The sequence below is a fragment of the Muscardinus avellanarius genome, assembly GCF_963383645.1.
Source record: "Muscardinus avellanarius genome assembly, chromosome: 10".
Lineage (NCBI taxonomy): Eukaryota > Metazoa > Chordata > Mammalia > Rodentia > Gliridae > Muscardinus > Muscardinus avellanarius.
Genome location: NC_137796.1, coordinates 35,550,551 through 35,576,067, shown reverse-complemented (window position 1 = coordinate 35,576,067; position 25,517 = coordinate 35,550,551). Strand labels below are relative to the sequence as shown.

Below are 25,517 nucleotides of genomic sequence, written 5' to 3'. Positions count from 1 at the left end.
TAGGCAAAGGGCCAAGGACTAAAAGAGGCAGGCTGGCAGAGACATGACAAACCCAAAGTCACATATCCTAGTGCTGCAGATGGGATGTGTATTTGATGTCACACACAGTAAGTGAATGGATGAAAGCCTGGCACAGTGCTCAGCATGCCATGGCCTTCCACAAGTGTGTGTGGGAACACAGGTGACGAGGAAGAGGAGAGAAGGGGTGTGTGAGAGGATAAGAGGATGACTAGTGACCATCATATTAAGTGACTCTGTTTGGTGGACCTGTCTTAGAGAAATGGCTATCGTACTCTGCAACTACTCTTGTGCTGTGTGAGTTCATGAAGACCCAAGGAGCTGAATGGAGCCTGGGCGTGGGAACTTAAAAGAGCATCAAGCACCAGGCACTGTGTTGGTGCCTCTCATAGCTGAGAAATGGAAATTAATGTCCCTGTTTTACAGATGCTGGGACGGAGAATGAGGAAAGTTGGAGTGTTAGTCTTTTAGTGCTGTTACAACACAGTGCCTGAGACTGGGTAATATTACAAAGAACCAGAGAGTTTATTCTTACGCTGTGGGGGCTGAGAAACCTAAAGTGAGTGCCTCCTTGCTGTGCCATCCCGTGGTAGAAGGCAGAAGGGCAAGAGAGCAGGCATGAGAGCTCTTGTCTTTGAGCCTTCACCAGGATTGTGGTGCCCCGTTCATAGCTCATGGCCTTTTCTATCCTGCTCCTCCCAATTTTTCCAGCCTCTGCCCATTACTTAGTTCCAAACCCAGTCTGGTATTTTCAGGTATTTGTTATAGCAAGAACCCCATTCTTGGTAGTGAAATTTGTATTAGTCAGGATCTTTAGGGAGACAGAACCAGTAGAGAAGAGAGGGGAGTGGGGAAGGGAGGGGTAGGTAGGTAGGGGGATGGATGGATGGATGGGAATTTCTTAGGAGAATTGGCACATGTGATTGTGTAGAGGCTGAGAAGTTCCACAGCAGACCGTCTACAAGCCGGAGACTCTAGGATGCTGGTATTGTAGAATTCTACAGTTCAAGCCTGAAGGTCTCAGAACCAAGGAAGCCAATGGTATAATTCTCCATCAGTGATCAAAGGCCTGAGAAACCAGGGGCGTAAGTCCTGAAGTTAAAAGGCCTGGGATTCTGATGTCTAGGTAGAAACCTGATCCTAGTGGTGGTTGTATTTAAGTAAGAAGCGGGGCATGGTGGCACAGGACTGTAATCCCAGTACTTGGGAGGTTGAGATAAGAGGGTCACAGGTTTGAGGATAGCCTTGGTAATTTAGCAAGACCCTGTTTCAAAATAAAAATGAATGAATGAATAAGTGAATAAATAAATAGGGCTTGGGTATATAGCTTGAAGGTAGAATGCCTCTGGGCACAGTCCCCATTACCACCACCACCACAGCAAAACATATCTTACACATCTTCAAAAAGTATCCTCTAGTGGTCTGATGTTTGATATCACAATGAAATTATCAGGTACCTTGATTTTATTTTGTTTTACTTGGTATTTATTGGATTAAGAATGTTACCTAATTGGGAATATGAGGAGAAAAAAAGTTTATTTTTTTTTTTAGAGCATTGGATTTGTTTGATTTTGAACATTTTTGTTAGCTGGCCGTAGTGCCACACACTTCTAATTCCAGTACTTGGGAGGCTCAGATAGGAGGATCACAGGTTTGTGGCCAGCCTCAGCTGCTTAGTGAGACCCCGTTTCAAAATAAAACAATAAAATAGGGCTGGGTGTAGCTTAGAGTAGAATGTCTCTGGGTTCCATCCCCAGTAACACACACACACACACACACACACACACACACACACCATTTTTTGTTGTTACTACAATATTAATGGGCTTGTGAAATTAGGAGGAAGCCATTTACTTAGAGCTGTAGCTTTGGTTCATCTCCATCATCAAAGGAAGAAACTACCCTTTGGCTTTATTCTGCAAAAAGTATAACAGATGCTTGTTGAAAATGGCTGTTGAGCCGGGCGTGGTGGCACACGCTTGTAATCCTGCGCTTGGGAGGCGGAGACAGGAGGATTGTGCAGGTTTGAAGCCAGACGCGCTGGCTTAAGAGACCCTGTTTCAAAAAAAAAAAAAAAAAAAAAGTATAAAATAGGTCTGGGAGTGTGGCCCGGAGGTAGAAGGGTCCAGGAACCCCAGGACCACCACCAAGAAAAGAAAAGAAAATGACGGATGAGCAAAGTCTTGATAAGCTGTGTTTGTAAGGAGCACAACTTGGGCCGGGCGTGGGGCGCACACTTGTAATCCCGCCATTCGGGAGGTGGAGACGAGGAGCGCGCTCTGCTGCAGCCTCAGCTACTTAGTGAGGCCCTCCACAACTCAGTGAGATCCTGTTTCAAAAATAAAAAGACTAAAAAATAGGGCTGGTGAGGGGTAAAATGCCCCATCCACAGTACCACACACACACAAGTACAACTTGCCATGTGTGGTGGCACACACCTGTAACTTCAGTACTTGGGAGGCTGAGTCAGGAAGATCACAGGTTCGAGGATAGCCTCAGCATTTTAGTGAGACCCTGTTTCAAAATAAAATAGGGCTGTGGGTGTCGCCCAGAGATAGAATACCTCTGGGTTCAACCACCAGTAACCCCTCCCAAAAAAAGAGTACAACTTTAATAGAACAGATTGCTTCCTCCACCTGACGAAGAGCAGCACTTTAATCCAACATACATTATATGAAACACTAGAGGCATTTCCATTAAACCCAGAAAGACAGGCTGTCTGCTCGCACCAGTATCACTTGACTTTATCTTAGCACTTCTAGTCAATGTTGTAGGGCAAGAAAATTATCTGGTTGCTTATAAAACAAGTATATAAAAGTTAATAGCTTTCCTTTATATAATTGGTAGAAGTATAAATTCATATAATTTTAAGATGAAGAAAAGATTTGACTTATTGGAGCATCAAAATCCCAAAATAAGCCAGGTGTGGTGGCATAAATCTATAATCCTAGTCCTTGGGAGATTGAGACAGGAGGATCTGAGGTTTAAAGCCAGCCTGAACAGTTTAACAAGATTTGCAACAACCTAGTGATACCTTGTTTCAAAATAAAAATAAGAATGACTAGGGCACTTATATTTCAGAGGTAGAATGCTCACAGTTTAAACCCTAAGTACAATAAATAAATAAGTAAGTAAGTAAATATAAAATCTCTAGCTGGGCGTGGTGGTGCACACTTGTAATCCCAGTACTTGGGAGGCTGAGACAGGAGGATTGCAGTTCCTGGACAGCCTCAGCTAACTTAGTGAAGCCTTGCCCGACGTACTGAGACCCTGTTTCAAAAATAAAGAATAAAAATAGGGCTGAGGGTATAGCTTGGAGGTAGAATACTCCTGGGTTCAATAAGTACTGCTTAAATAATAATTTAAATTAAATAAATAAATAAAATTTCTAAATTTCAGAACAAAGCTAGAGAGGGTGAAGAAAATGAAAAGCTTCATATTGTGTGGCATACACTTTTTTTTTTTTTTGGGTGGTACTGGGGTTCCTGGAAGCCCTTCTACTTCCAGGCTACACTCCCAGACCTATTTGATACGTTTTTATTTTTGGAAACAGGGTCTCTTAAGCCAGCGCGTCTGGCTTCGAACCTGCGCGATCCTCCTGTCTCTGCCTCCCAAGCACCACCATGCCTGGCGGCATACAAATCTTGAAGATGTCATATCAACTCATTAATATGTTCATTAATGTAATTCAGATAAAATCCCACTGGTTTTAGGAGAGGGTGGGGAAGAATAATTAAAATGATTCTAAAGAACATTGGAAAGAATAATCAGGCAAGAATAGCTAAGAACATTCTGAAAGTTAAAGATGAGTTGGAATGATTGGTTTTGTACTATTAGGTATTTATAGACTTATGTAAGAATTTTAGAGTGGATAATTTGAGAATACATAGAAATAACCATAGATCTGAAAAGAAAGTCCAAGATTTGGCCCAGCTATGTATGAGTGTTTATATATAACCAAGGGCTTTGTATGTGAACCAGGAGACTTTCAGGTGCAAGAGAAAGAAACTTACATTGGCTTAGGCAAGAACAAAGGCATTTACCATGTCAAGACATGGTGAGGCCCCTTGGTTGATGCTTCTTCCTTTTTTGGTGATGGCTTCTTCTGTGCAGCTAGGGGAAAAGGAGGTATGGTTATTATTGTCCAGGGTTCTATTTTTACAGTTCCTGGTCATAAAAGAAAGTGACCTTCCTTAGTGTATGTGTGTAAAGTCCTCAGAGGTACCGCATGGGCTGCTGAAGCCATCCACTCATCTTTGAGCCAGGAACATGGGCTGTTGAATTAACAGTGGCCACCCTTGCCTATTCCCATCCTGCTGATTGGCTTTGTTGTATAATCTCACTTGGACCAGTAGGGGCAAGAGTAGTTTGTTCAGAAAAATGGTTTGGTGTTAAAATCATGGATGGGAGTGGGCAGGCAACTGGGCAGTCTGGAGCAGCAAGTATGTGCTCCACCTTTGAGAAAAGGACGAGATAATCAGTGAAGGGTGCCTATTTAGGAAAAAACATTATAGTAGCCTGCCTTTATCTGAGGTTTTGCTTTCCACGATCAACCAAGGTCTGAAAATATTACATGGATTTTTAGAAACAATGATTTTAAATCATTAGTTGTTCTGAGTAGCATGCTGAAATATCATCTTCTGGCAGGACATGAATCATCCTTTGTCCAGTGTATCCAGGCTGTATACCCTGCACACTCATTAGTCACTTTGTGGCTTTCTCTATTGTCTGGCTTGCAATATTGCAGTGCTTGTTTTCAAGTAAACCCTATTTTGCCTAATGGCACAAAGTACAAGAGAAAAGATAACTGGCAATTTGGATATGTCAAAGAGAAGCTGTAAAGCTCTTCCTTTAAGTGAATAGGTCAGAGAGGTTAAAAAAAAAAAAAAATATATATATATATATATATATATATATATTTTTTTTTTTTTTTTTTTGTGTGTGTGTGTGTGTGTGTGGTACTGGGGGTGGAACCCAGAGGCCTTCTACCTCTGGGCTATACTCCCAGACCCATTTTATATTTTTTAAATTTGGAAACAGGGTCTCACTAAGTTGCTGAGAGCCTCACTAAGTCACTAAGTAGCTGAGGCTGGCTTCGAACCTGTGCGATCCTTCTGTCTCAGCCTCCCAAGCGCGGGAATTACAAGCGTGTGCCACCATGGCTGGCAAGTGGTAAAATATTTTGAGAGAGAGTTAAGGAGAAATACCACATTCACATACCCTTTATTAAGTATATCTTTATAATCATTCTATTTTATTTTTGCTTTGATATTTGCCTCATTTATAAACTTTATTATAGGTATTTATGTATAATTTATACATAATATGTGTGGAGTTTAGTACTGTTTGTGGTTTCAGGCAGCTACTGCAGGTCTTGGAATGGAAGTCCATCTATCCACTTTTGTATATCCCTGCCTTTTACTATATTTGGTTAAATCCCAAATGAGTGACAAGTAAATAGGAAAAAATAATAAATAACTAGAAGAAATATGTCAGTTTAAAAATCTTTTATAGACTTTATATTTTAGGATAGTTTTTAAATTCATAGCAAAATGGAATGGAAGGTACAGATTTCCCATACTCTGTCCCCCAGATACACAGACTGCTGCATCTAATGGTATATTAGTTAAAACCAATGAGTCTACACTGATATATCAAATGGTTTGTAGTTTACATTAAAGTTCACTCTTAACGTACATTCATCTATGTATAGATGACTATGTAATGGCAGATGTCTACTGTTAGAGTATCATACTGAATAGTTTCACTTTCTTAAAAATCCTCTGCACCCCCAGGCTCTGGCAGCCACTGGCGTTTATTGCCTCCACAGCTTTGCTTTTCCAGAATGCCAGGTGGTTGGTATCATGAACTTTGTCGCCTTTTCAGATTGGCTTCTTTCCCCCAGCAGCATTGTAGATTCTTCCATGCCTTTTCCTGGCTTGATAGCGCTTTTCTTTTTAGTGCTGAGTAATATTCCAATATATGGATGAACCAAGTTTATTTATCCACTCACCTACTTGTTGCATACAACTTTTAGCAGTTATGCATAAAGCTGCTGTAAGCATCTATGTGCAGGTTTTTGTGTGGTCATGTTTCAACTCCTTTTGGCAAATACTGAGGAGCATGATTACAGTAAGAGTGTGTTTAATTCATTAATTACTTATTTAATTTTGCTTGAGTACTAGGAATAAAATTCAGGGCCTTGCACATGTCAGGCAAGTGCTCTACCACTGAGCTATACCCCCAGCCTATGTGTTTAATTTCGTAAGAGACTGCCAGAGTGTCTTTCAAAGGGGCCGTACCATTCTGCATTTCCCTCAGCAGAAACTGAGATTTCTTGTAGTCCCACATCTTCCCCAGCATTTGATACTGTTGCTGTTTTGAATTTTGGCCATTAGTAGATGTGTAGTGGTATATCACTGTTTAAATTTGCAGTTCCCTCTGATATATGTTGTTGAACATTTTTTATTTTTGTACCAGGGATTGAACCCAGAGGTATTCTTCCTCTGAGCTGTACCCCAACCCTTTTTATATTTTATTTAGAAACAAAGTCTCACTAAGTTGCTAGGGACTTCATGGTTGGCCTCAAACTTGGATCCTCCTGGTTAAACAATACCCCCTCTCCCCCCTGGCATTGAAGATGGAACCCAGGGACATTCTACCTCTGAGCGACACCCCCAGCCCTATTTTTTAGTCTTTATTTTGAAGTAGGGTCTCACTGAGTTGCAAAGGGCCTCACTACGTAGCTGAGGCTGGCCGCAAACCACGACCCTCCTGTCTCAGCCTCCCAAATGCTGGGATTACAAGTGTGCGCCACGACATCCAGCTTACACAACATATTTTTAATTTACTTATTTGGTCTTTGGCTTGTTATTTAAATGTATTGTTTTCTTTTTCTTTGCATATTCTGGATTCTAGTCTTTTGTAGATCTGTGGCTTATCCTCCTGTTCTCTTATATTCAGATACTTTTCTATCTCATTGTTTAAAAGAAGAAAAAGTGCATCGAGATATATTGTAAGGGGAGACTTAAAAGTAGAGTGTGCAGACCCATATCCTGACGACTACATCAGACCTGCACGCATGTCGAGTTTTACCTGCACTGTCAGGCGTGGTGGTACTCACCTGTAATCCCTGTACTTTGGAGGCTAAGATAAGAGGATCACAGGTTTGAGGTCAGCAATTTAGTGAGATTATTATAATTTGGCGAGAACTTGTTTGAAAGTAAAATTAAAATAGGGCTAGAGTGTAGCTCAGAGGTAGAACACCCCTAAATTCAGCCTCTTAACCCCTAAGAAAGGTTTACCTGCACTGTTTTGTAGTCTTTATAAAGCTTTTTAGTATTTATGAATCATTAGTGATAACTGATATCTCCAGAGGATTTACGGTGAGCAGTAAACCCTGTGTTAAGCCCTTTCCATATTCTTTTTTCTTTTCTTTTTCTTTTAAAAATCCCTACAGAAACCTTCCAGGATAGGCATTACTGTTGTCCTCACTTTACAGATGGGAAACAGAGTTTGGGAGGTAAAGAACCTGCTCCAGTGTCCCCAGGATGTGGTGATGCAGAGGTTTGGTTATAGCTTATACTCTTTACTGTATTGATTCTAGCAAATAGCTTATTGAAATGAAACAAAGCATACAAATACCTAGTAAGCATGGAGAGTCAAATAAAAATAAAACTCTCTATTGGTATGAATGTTGGGGAAGGATCTTTAAGCATTTCCATGGGACAGTATATCAGCTTCCTTTCTGATGAAGGACATTTGGGGAATATTTTTCAAAAGTTAGTTCCTGAGTATGGTGGTACACACCTGGAATTGCAGCAGATTCTGTCTTCAAACAGAAAATAAAAAGGTTCGGGAGGTAGTTGAGTGATTGTGTGTGTGTGTGTGTGTGTGTGTGTGCGCGCTCTCTCTCTCTCTCTCTCTTTATAACCCTTTCACCAGGGATTCCACTTTTTTTAATATATATATATATATTTTTTTGTAATCATTACATCACTTTGGAATACAAGACTTGAGAGGATATACTAGCACATATCATCCAATAAGCCCTCATCCAATCCCCATCCCATTCCCTCCCCCTCCCTAGAGCCCATGCTTAATTGGTAATTATCTTTGATACATTTGTTTATGTACCTCATGAGTTTTAAAGAGATAACATCCTCCCCCATCCCCTCCCCTCTGATTGGTCACCTTAATTGCTTCTCAATAGGGCCTTTTCTACTACTTGACCTCCTCCTGTTACCCCTTTCCTCCTAGTTCTTACTAATTAGGGGAAGCATCTGGATTTTATTTTCTGTGCTATTTCTATGTGCATGCCACATTGCAAGTTCCGATCCCACTCTTGACGGCCCTAGTAGTGGCCTGGCCACCCAGGGGGACTCTTATCCCAACCTCACTGGCTCCAGCACTGGCTTTGCCTCATGGGAGGCCCCGATCCTGGCCTCGCTGGCCCCCGCACAGAACTAACCCCTTGGCTGGCTCCGCTCCCGGCCTCAGAGGCCCCAGCACCGGCCTAGCCTCACGACAGGCTCCAATCCCAGCCTCGCTGACCCCGGCACCCGCCTAACCACTCGGCAGGCTCCTATCCTGGTCTCGCATGTCCCAGCTCCGTCCTTGCCTCATGGCAGTTTCCGATCCCGGCCTCGCTGGCCCTGGCACCAGTTTTACCCCTCAGCAGAGTCCGATCCAAGCTTCGGAGGTCCCAGGAGCAGTCTTGCCTCACAGCAGACTCCAATCCCAACCTTGCTGCCCCTGGCACCAGCCTAACCCCTTGGCTGGCGCCGATCCCTGCCTCAGGCATCAGTAGCGGCCTTGCCTCACGACAGGCTCCGAACCCAGCCTGTTTGGCCCCAGCACTGACCTCACCCCTCAGCAGGCTCCAATCCTGGCTTTGGAGGCCCCAGCACTGGCCATACCTCAAGGCAGGCTCCGATCCTGGCCTCGCTGGCTCCGGCACCGGTCTAACCCCTTGGCAGGCTCCTATCCAGGCCTCAGAGGCCCCGGCACCGGCTTTGCCTCACAGCAGGCTCTGATCCCGGCCTCGATGACCCCGGCATTGGCCTAACCCGTCGGCAGGCTCCGATCCCGGCCTCGGAGGCCTCAGCACCGGCCTTGTCTCATGGCAGGCTCTGATTCCGGCCTCACTGGCCCCGGCACCGGCCTAAACCCTTGACAGGCTCCGAACCTGGCCTCGGAGGCCCCAGCACCGGCTTTGCCTCACAGCATGCTCTGATCCCAGCCTCGCTGGCCCTGGCACCGACCTAACCCCTCGGCAGGCTCCAATCCCGGCCTTGGAGGCCCTATCACCTGTCTTGCCTCACGACAGGCTCTGATCTGAGCTCCCTCTTCACCCAGCAGATTGTCCCACGTTCCCAAGGTGCGTGGTGGTAGTATTCCACCTCTGAGGTAGTTTCTTCAAAAGTTCCAGGTGTATTACGTCAGATCTCTGCCTCCCCTGAGTACTTGCCGCTGCCAGTGCAACTGTCTCCACCATTTCAAATCTTTCCCAAGCTCTTTTCCCATATCGCACAATGTCCAGTGTTCCACAGCATGTGCGACGGTAGCAATCGACCTTTGGGGTAATTTCTTCACAGAGGATCAAGGTGGGTTGGATCAGATGTCTGCCTCTCCCAAAGACAAGTCTCCACTGCCATCTCGGCCACTGCTGCCGCCACCACCTTCCTCCTAGGTCTCCGCTAGACTCTCTCCTTACAGGTGATGTCCAGGATTCTTAAAGATGTAGAGAAAACTCAGTTTTCCTTCGCCAGGAATTTTTCCAAAAGTTCCAGTTCAGATGGATATGTTTTGTCTGCATCTCCAATATTCTAGCAGCCGTCTCGGCCATCTTAACCCCTCTCGAATATTTTTCTTTTTTCTTTTCCCTATTTTTTTTTTTTTTTTTTTAAGAGAAGAGAGTATGTGTGGTTTGGGGAGGATGTGGGTTCAGGCGCTCGGTAATGATGAAAATTTTTTTTCATTACGGGTGTGTGGGGTGGGGGTCGCCTAAGGGTGCCCCGCCCAAGCCCGCCCAGGCATCCAGGGTCTGGGCCTGGTGGCCTGGACCTCAGGGTCCTTCCAGGTGGGGAAGAGGTCGCCTAAAGGTGCCCCGCCAGTGCCTGCCACCCACCCAGGCTTGGGGCCAGGCGGCCTGGACCTCAGGGTCCTTCTGGGTGGGGACGGGGTCGCCTAAGGGTGCCCCACCAACGCCTGCCCATCCGACCAGGGTCGGGGCGGCCAGACCTCAGGGTCCTTCTGGGTGGGGAGGGAGTCGCCTAAGGGTGCCCCACCAGCGCCTGCCCATCTGCCCAGGGTCGGGGCCTGGCGGCCCTGGGATTCCACTTTTTGAGGGAGCAGTACTGGAGATTGAAACCAGAGGCACTTTGCTTCTGAGCTGCATCTCCCACCCCTTTTACTGTTTATTTTGGAACAAGGTCATCGTAGTTTGCCTGGGCTGGCCTCAAATTTATGATCCTCCTGCCTCAATCTCCTGAGTCACTGGGATTACAGGCACACACCTGCATGTGTGAGGACAGGGATTCCTCTTCTAAGAATTTATTCTTAGAGAAAAATTAGAATTTAGAAATATATATGTTTAGTAGTAAAAAATTAGAAACAACCTAAATGCTCAACAATAAATGATTGTGAACTAAATTACAGTATATTCACATTCTAGAATAATGCATAGTCACTACAATTTCATTTTTATCCCCCCAGTTATTTGCATAGTGATCATGACCTGTCTGTTGTGTTTTTCCACTGGCTGAAATATTATGGATAATAAAACAGTTGTATCGGATGCCTGGTCCATAGTCACCATAGACTGTGTTTTTCTGTTCATAAGGGATGGGAACATAGGTGATTTTTGGATTTTGGGGGGTATGTGTTTCCACACCTCTGTAAATTTACATTTTTCTTTCAAAGTTTATTTTTTATAAGTTTAGAGAAAGCGTAAGTCCTCATTAAAGTCAACCTAGCTTTACATATATTATGTTTTTTATGTATGTATAAATGGATTCTTTGTGAATCAATTTGTTTTGTTTCTTAAGATTTTACATATCCCTTAGATAATACCAGCACTTTCCCCAAAGACCTCAACAGTACAGAAAAAGAAAGTAATTTGTGACAGCCTTTCTTCAAGGTAAAAGAAACTCTTCCAGTTTCATTGTCCATGGTAATCACTATTAGTAAAGTATTTTAAATATGTTTTGGGAGCTTGCTTTATTTAATATAAATTAGTTATTAAGCAAATAACCACCTCCCTATGTTCTGGACATTGGGAGGGGCTCTTGGAGGTGAGGCTCTACCTCTTACCAGTATTCAGGGGAGATGTCATAAGCAGTGGTGATTTACAGAGCAGCATCTGTTCATAAGCCCTAACCCTCTGTCACAGAGAAAGAGTAAAGTATTAGAATCATGTGTGTTAAGCCTGTGTGGTAGCCTGTAATCCCAGCATTTGGGAGGCTGAGACAGGAGGATTGTGGTTCATGGAGAGCCTCAGCTATTTAGTGAGGCCCTTTGCAACTCAGTGATCCTGTTTTAAAATAAAGAAAAAAAAGTGGCTGGGTGTGTGGCTCGGAGGTCGAATCCCCTGGGTTCTATCCCCAGTACTGGGAAAAAAGTCATGTTCATTAAATGTATCCATATTTCATAATTGATTTTAGGAATATATAGCTAAGTTTCTGTAGAATGAACTATTCTTAATGGTTTTTGGACCTCATAGTTAAGAAATATTTGAGGGCATATAGTAAATTCTGTTAATATTTCTTCCAGAAAATTTGCAATGTGAATAGAAATATATACTGAGTATCTATTAGCCTGTGTGTGTGTGTGTGTGTGTGTGTGTGTGTGTGTGTGTGTGTGTTTTTTGCTGGGAGTGGAACGGGGTGGGGGGCTGTTTTATATTTTCTTTGGAAACAAGTTCTCACTTGTCCTCGAACCTGAAATCTTCCTGCCTCAGCCCCTCAAATTCTGGGATTACAAACATGTGCCACCAAGCCTGGCTCCTATTTTCTTATTTCTTATTTTGAAGCAGGGTCTTGCTCAGTTGCTGAGGCTGATTCCAACATGGGAGAAGCTAAAATTTTTCTTTGTAGTTGGATGGTTTGAGAAGCATAACATTATATCAAGTTGTGAAAGCACGCTTACAAAATTTTTGTAATTTACTTTCTTTATTCAGTCATCATGGCACTGAAACATGTACCAGACTTGGAATGGGTCCATTCCCAGCTTCTTCTTCTTTTTTTTTTTTTTTTTTTTGGTACTGGGGTTCCTGGAAGCCCTTCTACTTCTGGGCTACACTCCCAGACCTATTTTTACATTTTTATTTGGAAACAGGGTCTCCTAAGCCAGCGCGCGCGGCTGGCTTCGAACCTGCACGATCCTCCTGTCTCAGCCTCCCAAGCGCGGGGATTACAAGTGTGCGCCACCACGCCCGGCCCCAGCTTCTTTTTTTTATCTTGAAACAAGGTCTCATCTCAGGCTGGACTTCAGTCTTCCTGGTCTCACCCTCCCAAGTACTGGGATTACAGGCATGCGCTGCCACACCTAGCCCTGTTACATTTTTAAAGCACCTTATTTGAGACACTGTGATGGCAAAATTACACAGGACAAGGAAGCCCTCAGAATTATTTAAAAATCTGTACTAGATGTTGATAATCTACATGTCCCAAGATTTCCTGGTTGTTCTAGAAGTATTTTACATGTGACTAGTTAGAGGAAAATTGAGAGATTTATGCTTGGTGTGGGTAAGATGATCCTGGTGGGCCTGAGTTGGGGCTGCCTTTCCTATTTGTTCAAGAATGTCTTTGCTTTTATAACCCTTTACTCTTTCTTCTTCCAATACTTCAGTAAGTTAAGTAGATTAACCTGTGAAACCATTTTTTTCTTAAATAGGATGGGTCCATGGAATATTGTTTAGGGTAGTCCTGTTTTAAGAGCTTATTTTATATGATATTTGCCCTCAAAACTTATGTGTTAATAAGTTTAGAGTGCAGGGCTGAAAAGCAAATTTTAGAATCTTCTTTTAACACCCCAGATTCTGAAATCCCTTTTGTGGATCTTTAAAGTTTTCTAATTTGCACTTCTAGTGATGAGGGCCTCACTACCACCCCTCAAGGCAACCCCCTTCCATTTTGGTTGGCCATGATCCCTGGAAAGCTCCCTTCTCTTTGTCTGATACCTGCTGGTGGTGGAGCTGTACAGAACATATACATTGCACCCTTCACAAAATACTGTCAATGAGCCCCCTGACCCCATTGTTGAATGGAAATTAGCAGGGCAAGGATCATGTTTGAGAAGCCCATTTCCTCCCAGGACTTGAACATATGCACTCAGTAATATGTATATATATTTTTTGGTGGTACTGGCGGTTTCTGGAAATCCTTCTACCTCCGGACTACACTCCCAAACACCTATTATTTATTTTTTTAATTTTGGAAACAGGGTCAGAAATGTTTAGAGAATAAATTTTTACTCAATTTCTTATGACTTAAACATTAACTGGCAGTTGGGAAAAAAAAGAATTAGAAATGCATAAGGGGGCCTTCATAGATATTGTCAAATTCTGGAGGTTTTTTGTTGTTGTTGTTTAGAATGTAGATATTCTGCTGAGCATGATGTTGCATGCTTGTAATCCTTGTACTTGGGAGGCTGAAACAGGAGAATTGGAGATTTGAGGACAGTCTCAGCAAGTAGTGAGACTCATCAACCTAGTGAGACTCTGTTTCCAAATAAAAATAAAATAGGACTGGGGGTGTAGCTTGGAGGTAGAATGACCCAGGATTCAATCCCGTGTGTGCATGCGTGCGTGCGTGTGTGCGTGCGTGCGTGCGTGTGTGTGTGTGTGTGTGTGTGTATATTTGGTCTCTGTGTCACACACACACACACACACACACACACTTTTAAAGCACCTTAGATATTCAAGACACTGTGATGGTAAAATTACACAATGCAAGCCGGGCATGGTTGGCGCACGCTTGTTATCCCAGCATTCGGGAGTCTGAGACCAGAGGATCGCGGTTCGTGGACAGCCTCAGCTACTTAGTGAGGCCCTCTGCAACTCAGTGAGACCCGGTTTCAAAATAAAGAATAAAAAATAGGGCAGGGGGTGTAGCTCAGAGGTTGAATGCCCCTGGGTTCCATCCCCAGACCCTCAAACAAACAACATCAAAAAATTACACAGTGCAAGGAACCCCTCAGAGATGCACATACACAGCAAGTGTTTTGTAGAGATCTTAGAACGTCATAGGATCATTCATAGCTGACTGTCCAGTAGGGTCAGAAGTGGCCTGTTGTGCTATTACATACGTTCCTAATGCTTTCCAGCAGACCTGTATAAAGAGCAGCTCTTCTCTTTTAGCTGTTGTCTGTAAGAAGAAAGGGATGGCTTAGAGAAAAGAACCCAAATGCCAGGAGTTTGAAGAGTCTAAGATACCTAGAAACATACCAAGGAAAAACAAGACTTCACTAGGACATTTTTCTGGATTCACTTGAAGAACTGGAGTTTTTTTATTTTTATTTTTTGCAGGTCTAGGGATAGAACCCAGGGTCATTCGACCTCCAAGCTACACTCTCTGCCATGTCTTTTTATTCTTTATTTTGAAACAGGATCTTACGAAGTTGCGGAGGGCCTCACTAAGTGGCCGAGGCTGTGCGCAAACCGTGATCCTCCTGTCTCAGCCTCCCAAATGATGTGGGATTACAAGCGTGCACCACCATGCCCGGCTTGAACTCAAAGTTTTTTACTTTGCCTTAAAAAAATGGCATCAAAAGAGGCAGAAATTCTTGATTGATCAATTAGTCACATTTTTTAAAGTCATCAGTATTCCATGAAGCAAAAGTTCTAGCCAGTGGAGATTGAGAGATATTTTCTTCCTTTGTCAAAACATTTTTGGTCTCCCTGTGTTTCCAGTGACCTGCTCAGGAGCTCACAGGCTGCACAGTTGCAGGCTTTGTCCTTTGCGGCTCTGCCAACTTCCCTGCAGCCTCCACGGTGCTTGAGTAGTCTCTGGGAGGTGGAGTGAAGCGCGGCTCTTGGTGTTCCTTCTCACATTCTCTTCCATGTTCCTTGCTTCCCCCCACAGGTGGCTGTCCACAGTCTCAAGGACTGTAAGGAATGCCGTCCCACAGCACTGATTTCAGCCAGCTTGTCTGTGGGTCCTGACCATTCTTTCCTGGTCCCTGTAGCCTCTGCCTTGCCTGCTCTCCTGCGAGGATGAGTCTGCATATTCCATGTTTCCAGAACCCCTTCTGCCTTCATCCCTAGGCCTTCGTCCAGTCTTTCTGCAGCCCAGTCATTCTCAGCATCCCATCTGGGTTTCTTTGTGGATCGTTGTTTGCACCGTTACTGGTTTTTGCAGCCAGTCTCTCTCTCTGATCAGTCAGAAACATTTAAATAAAATACCCCTCCCTAAGGTTGAGTAGTAGAAAGGACCCTATTGAGAAGCAATTAAGGTGACCAATCAGAGGAGAGGGGTGGGGGAGGATGGAATCTCTTTAAAACTCATGAGGTGCATAAACAATTATATCAAAGATAATTACCAATTAAGCATGGGCTCGAGGGAGGGGGAGGGAATGGGATGGGGATTGGATGAGGGCTTATTGGATGATATGTGCTTGTATATCCTCTCAAGTCTTGTATTCTAAAGTGATGTATGATTATAAAAAATAATAATAATTGCCACACACAAAAAAATACCCCTCCCTATTGCTACAAGGGGAAATTTGAAGTGTGTGTGTGTGTGTGTGTGTGTGCGCGCGCGCGCGCCTGTGTGTGCATGTGAGTGTGGGTGTGCACACAATGGGGATTAACTCAGAGCCCTGAATCCAGAGCCTTAGTGTGCTAGGTAAGCTGTCTACCATTGAACTGTACCCACAGCCTAGCCAGAACTTCCGAGAGCTTAACTCATAGTGGGCGGTGTCCAGGGCCTACCTTGCTCCCCAGAGGCTGCACTCATCTGCTGCTCCCCCATAGCTGGTGCCTGTGCTTGGCCATCTCTGGAGGCCTTGAGCTCCTTCACAGAGCCCTGTGGGCCAGCCATTGATTTCAAGGCACTGTTGATGGTCTTGACCAACTTGTTCATTTGACACTTAGTTCATTAAGCAACTGCTTTTAAAGAGACTACCTACCATATTTTGAGGGATGGATTGGAGGTAGCCATCCCTACTGGTAGGTGCTTACCGAGCCCCACTGGGTTCAAGCTCACCTTCTTGTTTTGTTTCTACTGGATTCTAAGTGTAAAGGCAAAGACCAGGGCCTTCACAGTTTGTTTTCACTTTTAAAAACATCATCAAGCCAGGTGTGGTGGCGCACGCTTGTAATCCCAGCATTTGGGAGGCTGAGACAGGAGGATCGTGGTTCGCAGACAGCCTCAGCTACTTAGTGAGGCCCTCTGCAACTTAGTGAAACCCTGTTTCAAAATAAAAAATAAAAAGTAGGGCAGGGGGTGTAGCTCGTTGGGCAGATGCCCCTGGCTTCCATTCCCAGACCTGCAAGAAAAAGGGGGGGGGGGCAGGGGATGTAGCTTGGAGGTCAAATGCTCCTGGGTTCCATCCCCAGACCTGCATAAAAAAAAAAAAAATCATCAGTAGCCAGCAAGTATTCTGCACAGGAATCTCTCATTTTATTTAATTATTTTGGCTTTTTGATTATATATATTCACATTTTAGCTTAGAGGGAATTATAACATTAAAATTAAGCCAAAAACCCTTGAATGTATTGTCATCAGTGGAATTATAAGACTTAATTAGAGAAGCATACTTAAGAAACAGCTTTCTCATTAGATCAGCTCTGCTCATATGAACTTCTCTGCTTTTGTCTTTAGTCTGCATGAAGAAATCAGTGATTTTTATGAGTACATGTCTCCAAGGCCCGAGGAGGAGAAGATGCGGATGGAGGTGGTGAGCAGGATCGAGAGTGTGATTAAGGAGCTCTGGCCCAGTGCTGATGTGAGTCCCTGTCCAGGTGGCTAGGGCTTGGGTGAGATCTTTGTTTTTAAAGCAGGGTCTCATTAGGTTACTGAGAGTCTTGCTACATTGCTGGGGCTGTCTGTGAACTTGCAATCTTGTCTCAAGTACTGGGATTACAGACATGCTGTACCATGGCTGGTGCTGCTTCCCCGTCCCATACCTTCCCCTTCCCTCTTCTCTCCCCCCCAACTCTCTTGTGTATATGTCTATGGTGGAGTATTGGGGATTGAACCCAGATGCAGTCTATCTATTCTAAGAGCTATGACTCTCAGCCCAATTTTATTTTTTATCTTGAAAAAGGATCTCACTAATTGCTTGGGGGCCTTTCTAAATTGCCTGGCTCCTGCCTCCCTCTCTTCCTTTTTTTTCTTCCTCTTTTTCTTCTTTTCCCTCCTCTTCCTTCTCTTCTTCCTCTTTCTCTTCCTCTTCTTTTTTCTTCTTCTGCTGCCTCCTTCCTCTTCTTTCTTTGTATTGGGGATTGAACCCACAGGCATTCTACCTGTGAGCTATATACCCAGCCTTTTTTGTTGTTGTTTTGTTTTGCAGCAGAGTCTCCTTAGGGTGCTGGGAGCCTCGCTACTTGCTGAGGCTGTCCTTGAGTCTCAGATCCTCTTTCTCTGACTCCCAAGTCCTGGGATTACAGGATTGCATTACCACCCCTGGCTGCTGCCTCTCTCTTGAAACTGCTGTTTTGTCCTCTTATAACTAATTTCTTCTCTCCCATTATGGTCGCCTCTTAGTGGTCAAAATCTTCGCTTATTGTAGTTTTTATTATTGGTAGTAAATTAATACTTGATTGCATTTTGTTTTGGTGGTGGTGGTACTGGAGATTGAACCCAGGGGCATTCTATCTTTGAGCTACACTGCAGAGCCCTTTTTATTTATTTATTTTTTCTTTTTTGTGTTATTAAGGGTGGAACCCAGGGGCATTCTACCTCAGGGCTATGCCCCGAGCCCTATTTTTTTATTCTTTATTTTGAAACAGGGTCTCACTGTATTGCAAAGGACCTCACTAAGTAGTAGCTGAGGCTGTCGAACCATAATCGTCCTGTCTCAGCCTCCCAAATGCTGGGATTACAAGCATGTTCCACCACACCTGGCTTTGCCTGGCTTTATCTTTTATTTTGAAACAAGGTGTGAATAAATTGCTGAGGCTGTCCTTGAACCTCCCTCCCCCTCACCAGCACCCCAGAACTGGGGATTAAACCCAGGGGCATTCTACCTCTGAGCCCTTTTTTATATTCTTTAATTTGATGCGGCACACTAAGTTGCTTAGGTGGCCACCACCACACTCGTCTAGTAGCTTTCCTTTAGACTCTGCCCTGGGGTGACATAGGGGAAGCCATTTGGCAAAAAAACAACAACAAAAAAAAAGGAGTTTCTATGATGACACTAAAGAGGAGGAGGAGGACATGCCTGCTTCACTGAGCAGCTACTGCATGCAGCATTGTGTTGTTGCCCTGGGTGATCTCATTGGCCCTCAACTGGGCTGATTTTGCTCCCAAGAGAACATTTGGCAGTGCCTAGACATTTTTGATTGTCACAACTTGGGAAGAATGCACCCCTAGCTCTATTTTTTTATTCTCTATTTTGAAGTAGAGTCTCACTGAGTTGCAGAAGGCCTCACTAAGTAGCTGAGGCTATCTGCAAACCATGATCCTCCTGTCTCAGCCTTGAAGTACTGGGATTACAAGCGTGAGCCACCACGCCCAGCTTTTTTTTTTTTTATATAAACAGAAAGGAACAAGAGACTTTGGTTAGGTTCTCGGGACTGTCTCACCTCAAAGGCTGAGCTTTTTCATCATTTATTTTATTTTGCAATTACATGCATACACATACCTGCACAAGTTGTACTATTCTCTGTGGACTGAGATAGAATATGACAAGTTATATGCCACAGCTTGATGTCTTGAACGCAGCTCCTGATGTTCCTTGTGGCCTTGGCCAATTAAGCCAGCCAGCTCTGGTTCTGGGTTAGTAATTTGACCCTCCATCAGGGATCTTTGAGAATAGAGAACAAAAATAAAGGACTTGTGGTTGTGTCTGGATTATAATGGAATGTTAGTGATCCAAATATTCTGAAAATTTTCTGTTTAGTCTGTATCATATTTTAACCTGATAAAATTGAAATTATATTCTAAATGTCTTCCTGCAAAGCACAGAATCTTCTCTGAAAGTATAGGAAAAATGCTCTTGTAATGATAAGGAAAACCAGTAGAGGGCGACAGAAGCTTGCATTTCTCCATAGCATGGTGCATTTTATGATACCTTTATATAATAATTTCCTTTTCTGTTTCAGGTCCAGATATTTGGAAGTTTTAAAACTGGCCTATATCTACCTACTAGGTTAGTACACTTAGGAATCTTTCAAGGTGTTGTACATTTTTTAGAGTATTTTGACAGTTGAATGTGTAAAAGAAACAAAACACATATATGAAACATTCATTTACCTGAATTTTATTTGAACTACTTTAAAGTTGAATGTTACTTCTCATCATCTTATCGAGACTGAGATGAATAACTGAGAGATATAAAAAGGAGCACATAGCAGTGGAATCAGTTAATTACTAATTTTAGAAATTGACTACCCTGCCGGGTGTGGTGGCACATGCTTATAATCTCCATGCATGGGAGGCGGAGACAGGAGGATCACGCAGGTTCAAAGCCATCTGTGCTGGCTTAAGAGACCCTGTTTCCAAATAAAAAAGCATAAAATGGGTCTGGGAGTGTAGCCCAGAGGTAGAAGAGCTTCCAGGATCCCCAGTACCACCAAAAAAGAAAAAGAAATTGACTACCCTGCATAGTCCTAAGACCTAACCCACTGACACAGGGGTTAAAAGAGTAACATGATTGTAGCATGGAGCTAAATACACTCTGTGGTACTTCAAGGTCTTCCTCCCTCTTTTATGAAGAACTCATTTAAGCAGCTGTGGTTTCAGCACCCTCACCCAAATATTCAGGCCACAAAACTCTCCTCTGAAGGGAGGCCTTGGCCTTTTTAGGACCTTTGTTCCATTTCAGTCTTCTCTAAGGAATATTATCCTTTCCTTTTTTTTTTTTTTTCTTTCTGGGTCTGGGAATGAAACCCAGGTACATTCTTCCTCCGAGCTATACCCCCTGCCCTATGTTTTATTCTTATTTTGAAATAGGGTCTCATTAGGTTGCAGAGGGCCTCACTAAGTAGCTGAGGCTGTCTACGAACCGTCTCTGCCTCCCAAATGCTGGGATTACAAGCGTGCGCCACCACGCCTGACCAAGGAATACTTTCCTTTCTGATGCCTTTTTGAGGATGATAGTACTTTCTTGATGGGTGAATCCTTGCTGTTTAAGAATTGAAATGACAGATCTTTACAAAACATTACATTGTATTTTATATTTATTTATTTATTTATTTATTATTTTGCAATACTGGGGGTTGAACCCAAGGGCATTCTACCTCCAAGCCACACCCCCAGCCTTGTTTTTATTCTTAATTTTGAAACAGGGTCTTATCAAATTGCAGAGGCCTCACTAAGGCAAACCTGTGATTCTCCTGTCTCAGCCTCCCAAGTACTGGGATTAAAGTGTGTGCTACCACACTTAGCTTTCCATTTTATTTTATTTATTTTATTTGAACTTTTTTTTGTGTGTGTGGGGGTCTGGGGATGGAACCCAGGGGTATTCGATCTCCAAGCTATACCCCCTGCCCTATTTTTTATTCTTTATTTTGTAACAGGGTCTCACTAAGTTGCAGAGGGCCTCACTAAGTAGCTGAGGCTGCCCACAAACCACGATCCTCTTGTCTCAGCCTCCCAAATGCTGGGATTACAGGCGTGCACCACCATGCCCGGCTCCTGCACTTAATATTTCTAAATCTTAATGTCATCCAAAAAGCAAACTTAAGTGTAGTGTCAGAGACAACTACTGAAAAGAAACATTAACTAGTATTTTTGAGGTTTTATTTCTTTCAAAATCACCCATTTCCCGAGGCCTGAGTTCTGTGAAATGGCTGAGAAGAGAAGGTTGTTGGTTGTTAAGATGATCTACCTCCACTTCTTTTTTTTTTGTTTTTGGTGGTACTGGGGTTCCTGGAAGCCCTTCTACCTCCGGGCTACGCTCCCAGACCTATTTTATATTTTTGAAACAGGGTCTCTTACGCCAGCGCGGCTGGCTTCGAACCTGCGCGATCCTCCTGTCTCCGCCTCCCAAGCGCGGGGATTACAAGCGTGTGCCACCACGCCCGGCCTACCTCCACTTCTAACACCATCATCACCGACACATAAGTCTTCAGTGGGCAGGGAGGAAAATAGGTTTTCCCTGTACTGACTTGAAATCTAGGTGTGTGAGTGTTAGTTAAAAAAGAGGTGCAATTTCTTGCTTTTCCAACCCCTTTTAAATGTGTTCTGTATGTTTAGTGACATCGATCTTGTGGTGTTTGGGAAGTGGGAGAACCTGCCCCTATGGACCCTGGAAGAAGCCCTTCGGAAACACAAAGTTGCAGATGAGGACTCGGTGAAAGTTCTAGACAAAGCAACTGTAAGTTCTTCAAATCTGTTATTTACCTGTGGAACTTTAATTTTGGAGAGCAGAGTTGGCTTGTGAGCCAGTGATTCTTTGATTTTGTGAATGTCACAGAGCTTGTAAGTAAAAAGTGTTCTGTTTGTGAAACAAATTAATTCTGGCTATGCATTAATTTAAGAAATAATACCCAAGCTAGGTATGGTGATCCATGCAGTCCTAGTTACTTGGGAGGCTGAGACAGGCTTATCAAAAGTCTGCAGCCAGCCTCAGCAACTTACGCTCTCTACAACTTAGGAAGATCCTGTTACAAAATAAAAAGATTAACTAGATCTGGAGGTGTAGCTCAGAGGCAGAGTGCTCCTGGGTTCAATTCTTCATACCCAAGAGAGGGGGGAGGAGGGAAAGAGAAAATAATACTTATTTTTTTACACATAATATCATAGAGATTTTTTTTTTTTTGCGGGTTTGGGGATAGAACCCAGGGGCATTTGACCTCTGCGCTACACCCCCTGCCCTACTTTTTATTCTTTATTTTGAGACCGGGTCTCACTGAGTTGCAGAGGGCCTAAGTAGCTAAGGCTGTCCGCAAACCGCGATCCTCCAGGTCCCAGCCTTCCAAATGCTGGGATTACAAGCGTGCGCCACCATGCCCAGCTATCATAGAGATTTTTAACATAGATGTTGCTGTTCTGTTCTGATTTGTGTCCTTGAAAAAATGAGATTTTATAAATCAAGTCACTTTTTTTTTTTTTTTTTTTTTTTTTTTTTGCGGGTCTGGGGATGGAACCCAGGGGCATTCTACCTCTGAGCTACACCCCAGCCCTATTTTTTATTCTTTTTTTTTTTTTTGGTAGTACTGGGGTTCCTGGAAGCCCTTCTATGTCCGAGCTGCACTCCCAGACCTATTTTTTTTTTTTTTAATTTGGAAACAGGGTCTCTTAAGCCAGCGAGGCTGGCTCCGAACCAGCACAATCCTCCTGTCTCCACCTCCCAAGCGCGGGGATTACAAGCGTGCGCCACCACGCCCGGCTTATTCTTTATTTTGAAACAGGGTCTCACTAAGTTGCAGAGGGCCTCACTAAGTAGCTGAGGCTGTTCGTGAACCATTAGGGAGGTCTTAAACCTCCCGAATGTTGGGATTATAAGTGTGTGCCACCACGCCCGGCTTTAAGTCACATATTTGTGTGTTTGTGTGGCATAGGGATTGAACCCAGGGGCATTCTACCTCTGAACTACATTCCCAGCCCTGTTTTTTGTTTTTTTGTTTTGATCAAACAGGATCCTGCTAGGTTGATGAAAGTCTATTTCCTGAGGCTGTCCTTGAACCTACAATCCTCCTGTCTCAGCCTCCCAGGTACTAGGATTACAAGTGTGTACCACCATGCCCAGCTTCAAATCACATTTTAACCACAGTAAGAATGGCCATTAAAGAATTTTCATGAAGCCAAGCATATTGGCATACATCTATAAGTGCAGCTACTTGAGAGGCCAAAGCAGGAGGATTGAAAGTTTGAGGCCAACCTGGATAACTTAGAAAATGCTGTTTCAAAATAAAAAGGGCTGGGGTATAGTTTAGAAGTAGAATGTCTCTAGGTCCAATCACCAGTACTAGTACTCATAAAATAAATATAAGTAAAAATAAAAAGGACTGGGGGTGTAGCTCAGTGGTGGAATGCTCAGCCCTGAAAAAGAAAAAAAAAGGCAGCAACAGTGTATATATTAAAATTGCTCAACCATGGTAATCACTTCAATGTGTGTTATCAGGATAAATATATCAGAATATCAATGCTGAGCTGGGCATGGTGGTGCATGCTTGTAATTCTTGCATTTGGGAGGCTGAGACGGGAGGATCTGAGTTTGCGGACAGCCTTAGCTACTTAGTGAGGCCCTTTGCAACTCAGTGAGACCCTGTTTCAAAATAAAAATAGGGCTGGGGGTGTGCAGCTCAAAGGTAGAATGCCCCTGGGTTCCATCCCTATATTGCAAAAAGAAAAAAAAAAGAATATCAATGCTGTATACCTTAAATATATACAATAAATAATAAATTAATAAGTTGTTGCATGCCAGAAGAAGCAAACATATTTTTCAATAGATAGAAATTAGAAAAATTATAGGTTACATACTGAATGTAAGATATCTGTAAACACTCAAGAAATGTATAGAGACCAAGCACAGTAACCTTCCCTCTCCTGACTTTTTCATTTAATTTGGATAAGGAATCTTAACCTTCTCTTTCTTCTCTCTGCAGGTACCTATTATTAAATTAACAGATTCTTTTACTGAAGTGAAAGTTGATATCAGCTTTAATGTCCAGAATGGTGTGAGAGCTGCAGACCTCATCAAAGATTTTACCAAGGTCAGAGACTCTGTAGTGTCTGTACTATGAAGCCTCACGATGTAAATGTCTTGCAAGTTTGTTGTATTCTGATATCCTTTTGCAGCAGGAACACAGGGCCTCCTGCATACTAGACAAATACTCTACCACTGAGCCACACCTCCAGGCCTGCCGGTCTGTTTTTATATGCTTGTTGCTGACTAATGCTGTGTACTTTTATATGCATTTATTTTGATTTCCCTGAATCTGTTTGTAACGATCAGTAATTATAATGTGACCTCAAGTATGAATTAAGAGTTCAGAATGCTTTTGAAGAAATTCTGTGTTCTGGATCCTTTTGCTTAGATCATGCTGTGTAGTTGATTGCACTCTGTTTTTAATATCCTAGAGTTTAGATTAAGAACCTCCCTAGGAGCCTTTTCTTGATTTTCAATTCCCCCAGGTTATCTTTAAGGTGATGCCTGCAAGTTTCCTTACTTTTATCTTGAAGTAACTTTAGTTTGTTTGTTCTGCTTTCTTCCAAAATAGGGAAAATATTTTTCAAAATATTTTCAAAATAAAGAATGTTTCAAAATAAAGAATAAAAAGCAGGGTTGAGGGTACAGCTACGAGGTAGAATGCCTCCCCCGTTCAATCCCTAGTACCCCCCTCAAAAAAAAGAGCTTAGATCAGTTTTTAAAAATATACAATCATTAACTTCTTACTTATTTTTTTTGCTTATTTGAACTTGAAACTTTTTATACAAAAAGAATGGCTCAGTAAATGCTTCTTGTAATCCTTATCAGAACGCATCAGGCTCAATTTGTAGTTCCCCGGTGTTTTTTATAGTACTAGAGATTTATCCCAGGAACATTCTCTCTCTGAGCTACACCTCCAGCCCTATTTACTTTTTATTTAGAAACAGGGTCTTATATATATTACTGACAGTCTCATCAAGTTGCTAAAGCTGGTTTCATACCTAGAATCTTCCCAAGTACTAGGATTAGACACCCCAAATTTTATTTATTTATTTATTTTTTTATGTTTTGAAGCAATGTCTCACTAGTCATACAACATCGATGAGATGAGTCTGTCCTCAAACCTGCAGTCTTCCTGTCTCAGCTTCCCAAATGCTGGGATTACTGGTGTGGACCACCATGCCCAGCTTTTGGCCCTATTTTAAAATTTTTTTTAATTTTCAAACAAGGTCTCACTAATATGCTGAAGCTGGCCATCTGTCTTTAAACTTATAAAATGTTTGTAGGAAGATTCCTTGAAACAAAATTTCTAGGTCAAAGGGTACATGGAGATAAAATTCTGTTGCATATGTGTCTGCTTATTGTGTGTGTGTGTGTGTGTGTGTGTGTGTGTGTGTGTGTGTGTGTGTGTGTATATGTATGTATGTATGTATGTGTGTATATATACATACCCACTGTGTGTGGGGGGGGTATTGGGGTTCTTAGAAGCCCTTCTACCTCTGGGCTACACTCCCAGACCTATTTTTATATTTTTATTTGGAAACAGGGTCTCTTAAGCCAGCACAATCCTCCTGTCTCCGCCTTCCAAGCGCAGGGATTACAAGCGTGCGCCACCCCACCCGGCTACATACCCATGTTTATTGGTGCATTGTAATTATACATCATAATGAGGTTCAAAGTGATAAATTCACACATCACTTGCCTGATTGTTCTTGAAAAAGACTGTATTGAGCTGGGCA

The 25,517-nt window shown here is 43.0% G+C and overlaps 1 protein-coding gene across 3 annotated transcripts in view; it reads left to right on the top strand.

The window, feature by feature from the left end:
* The window catches only part of TENT4B (terminal nucleotidyltransferase 4B), a gene marked incomplete at both ends in the record, with an annotated part of 87,995 nt that overhangs the window by 50,952 nt on the left and 11,526 nt on the right, over positions 1 to 25,517 (top strand). For all 3 annotated transcript variants that reach the window (XM_080702728.1, XM_080702729.1, XM_080702727.1), the window contains 4 exons: positions 16,842 to 16,965; positions 19,286 to 19,332; positions 21,381 to 21,501; positions 23,735 to 23,842. In XM_080702728.1, coding sequence (XP_080558854.1) covers positions 16,842 to 16,965; positions 19,286 to 19,332; positions 21,381 to 21,501; positions 23,735 to 23,842 — 400 coding nt within the window. The remainder of the gene's footprint in view (positions 1 to 16,841; positions 16,966 to 19,285; positions 19,333 to 21,380; positions 21,502 to 23,734; positions 23,843 to 25,517) is intronic.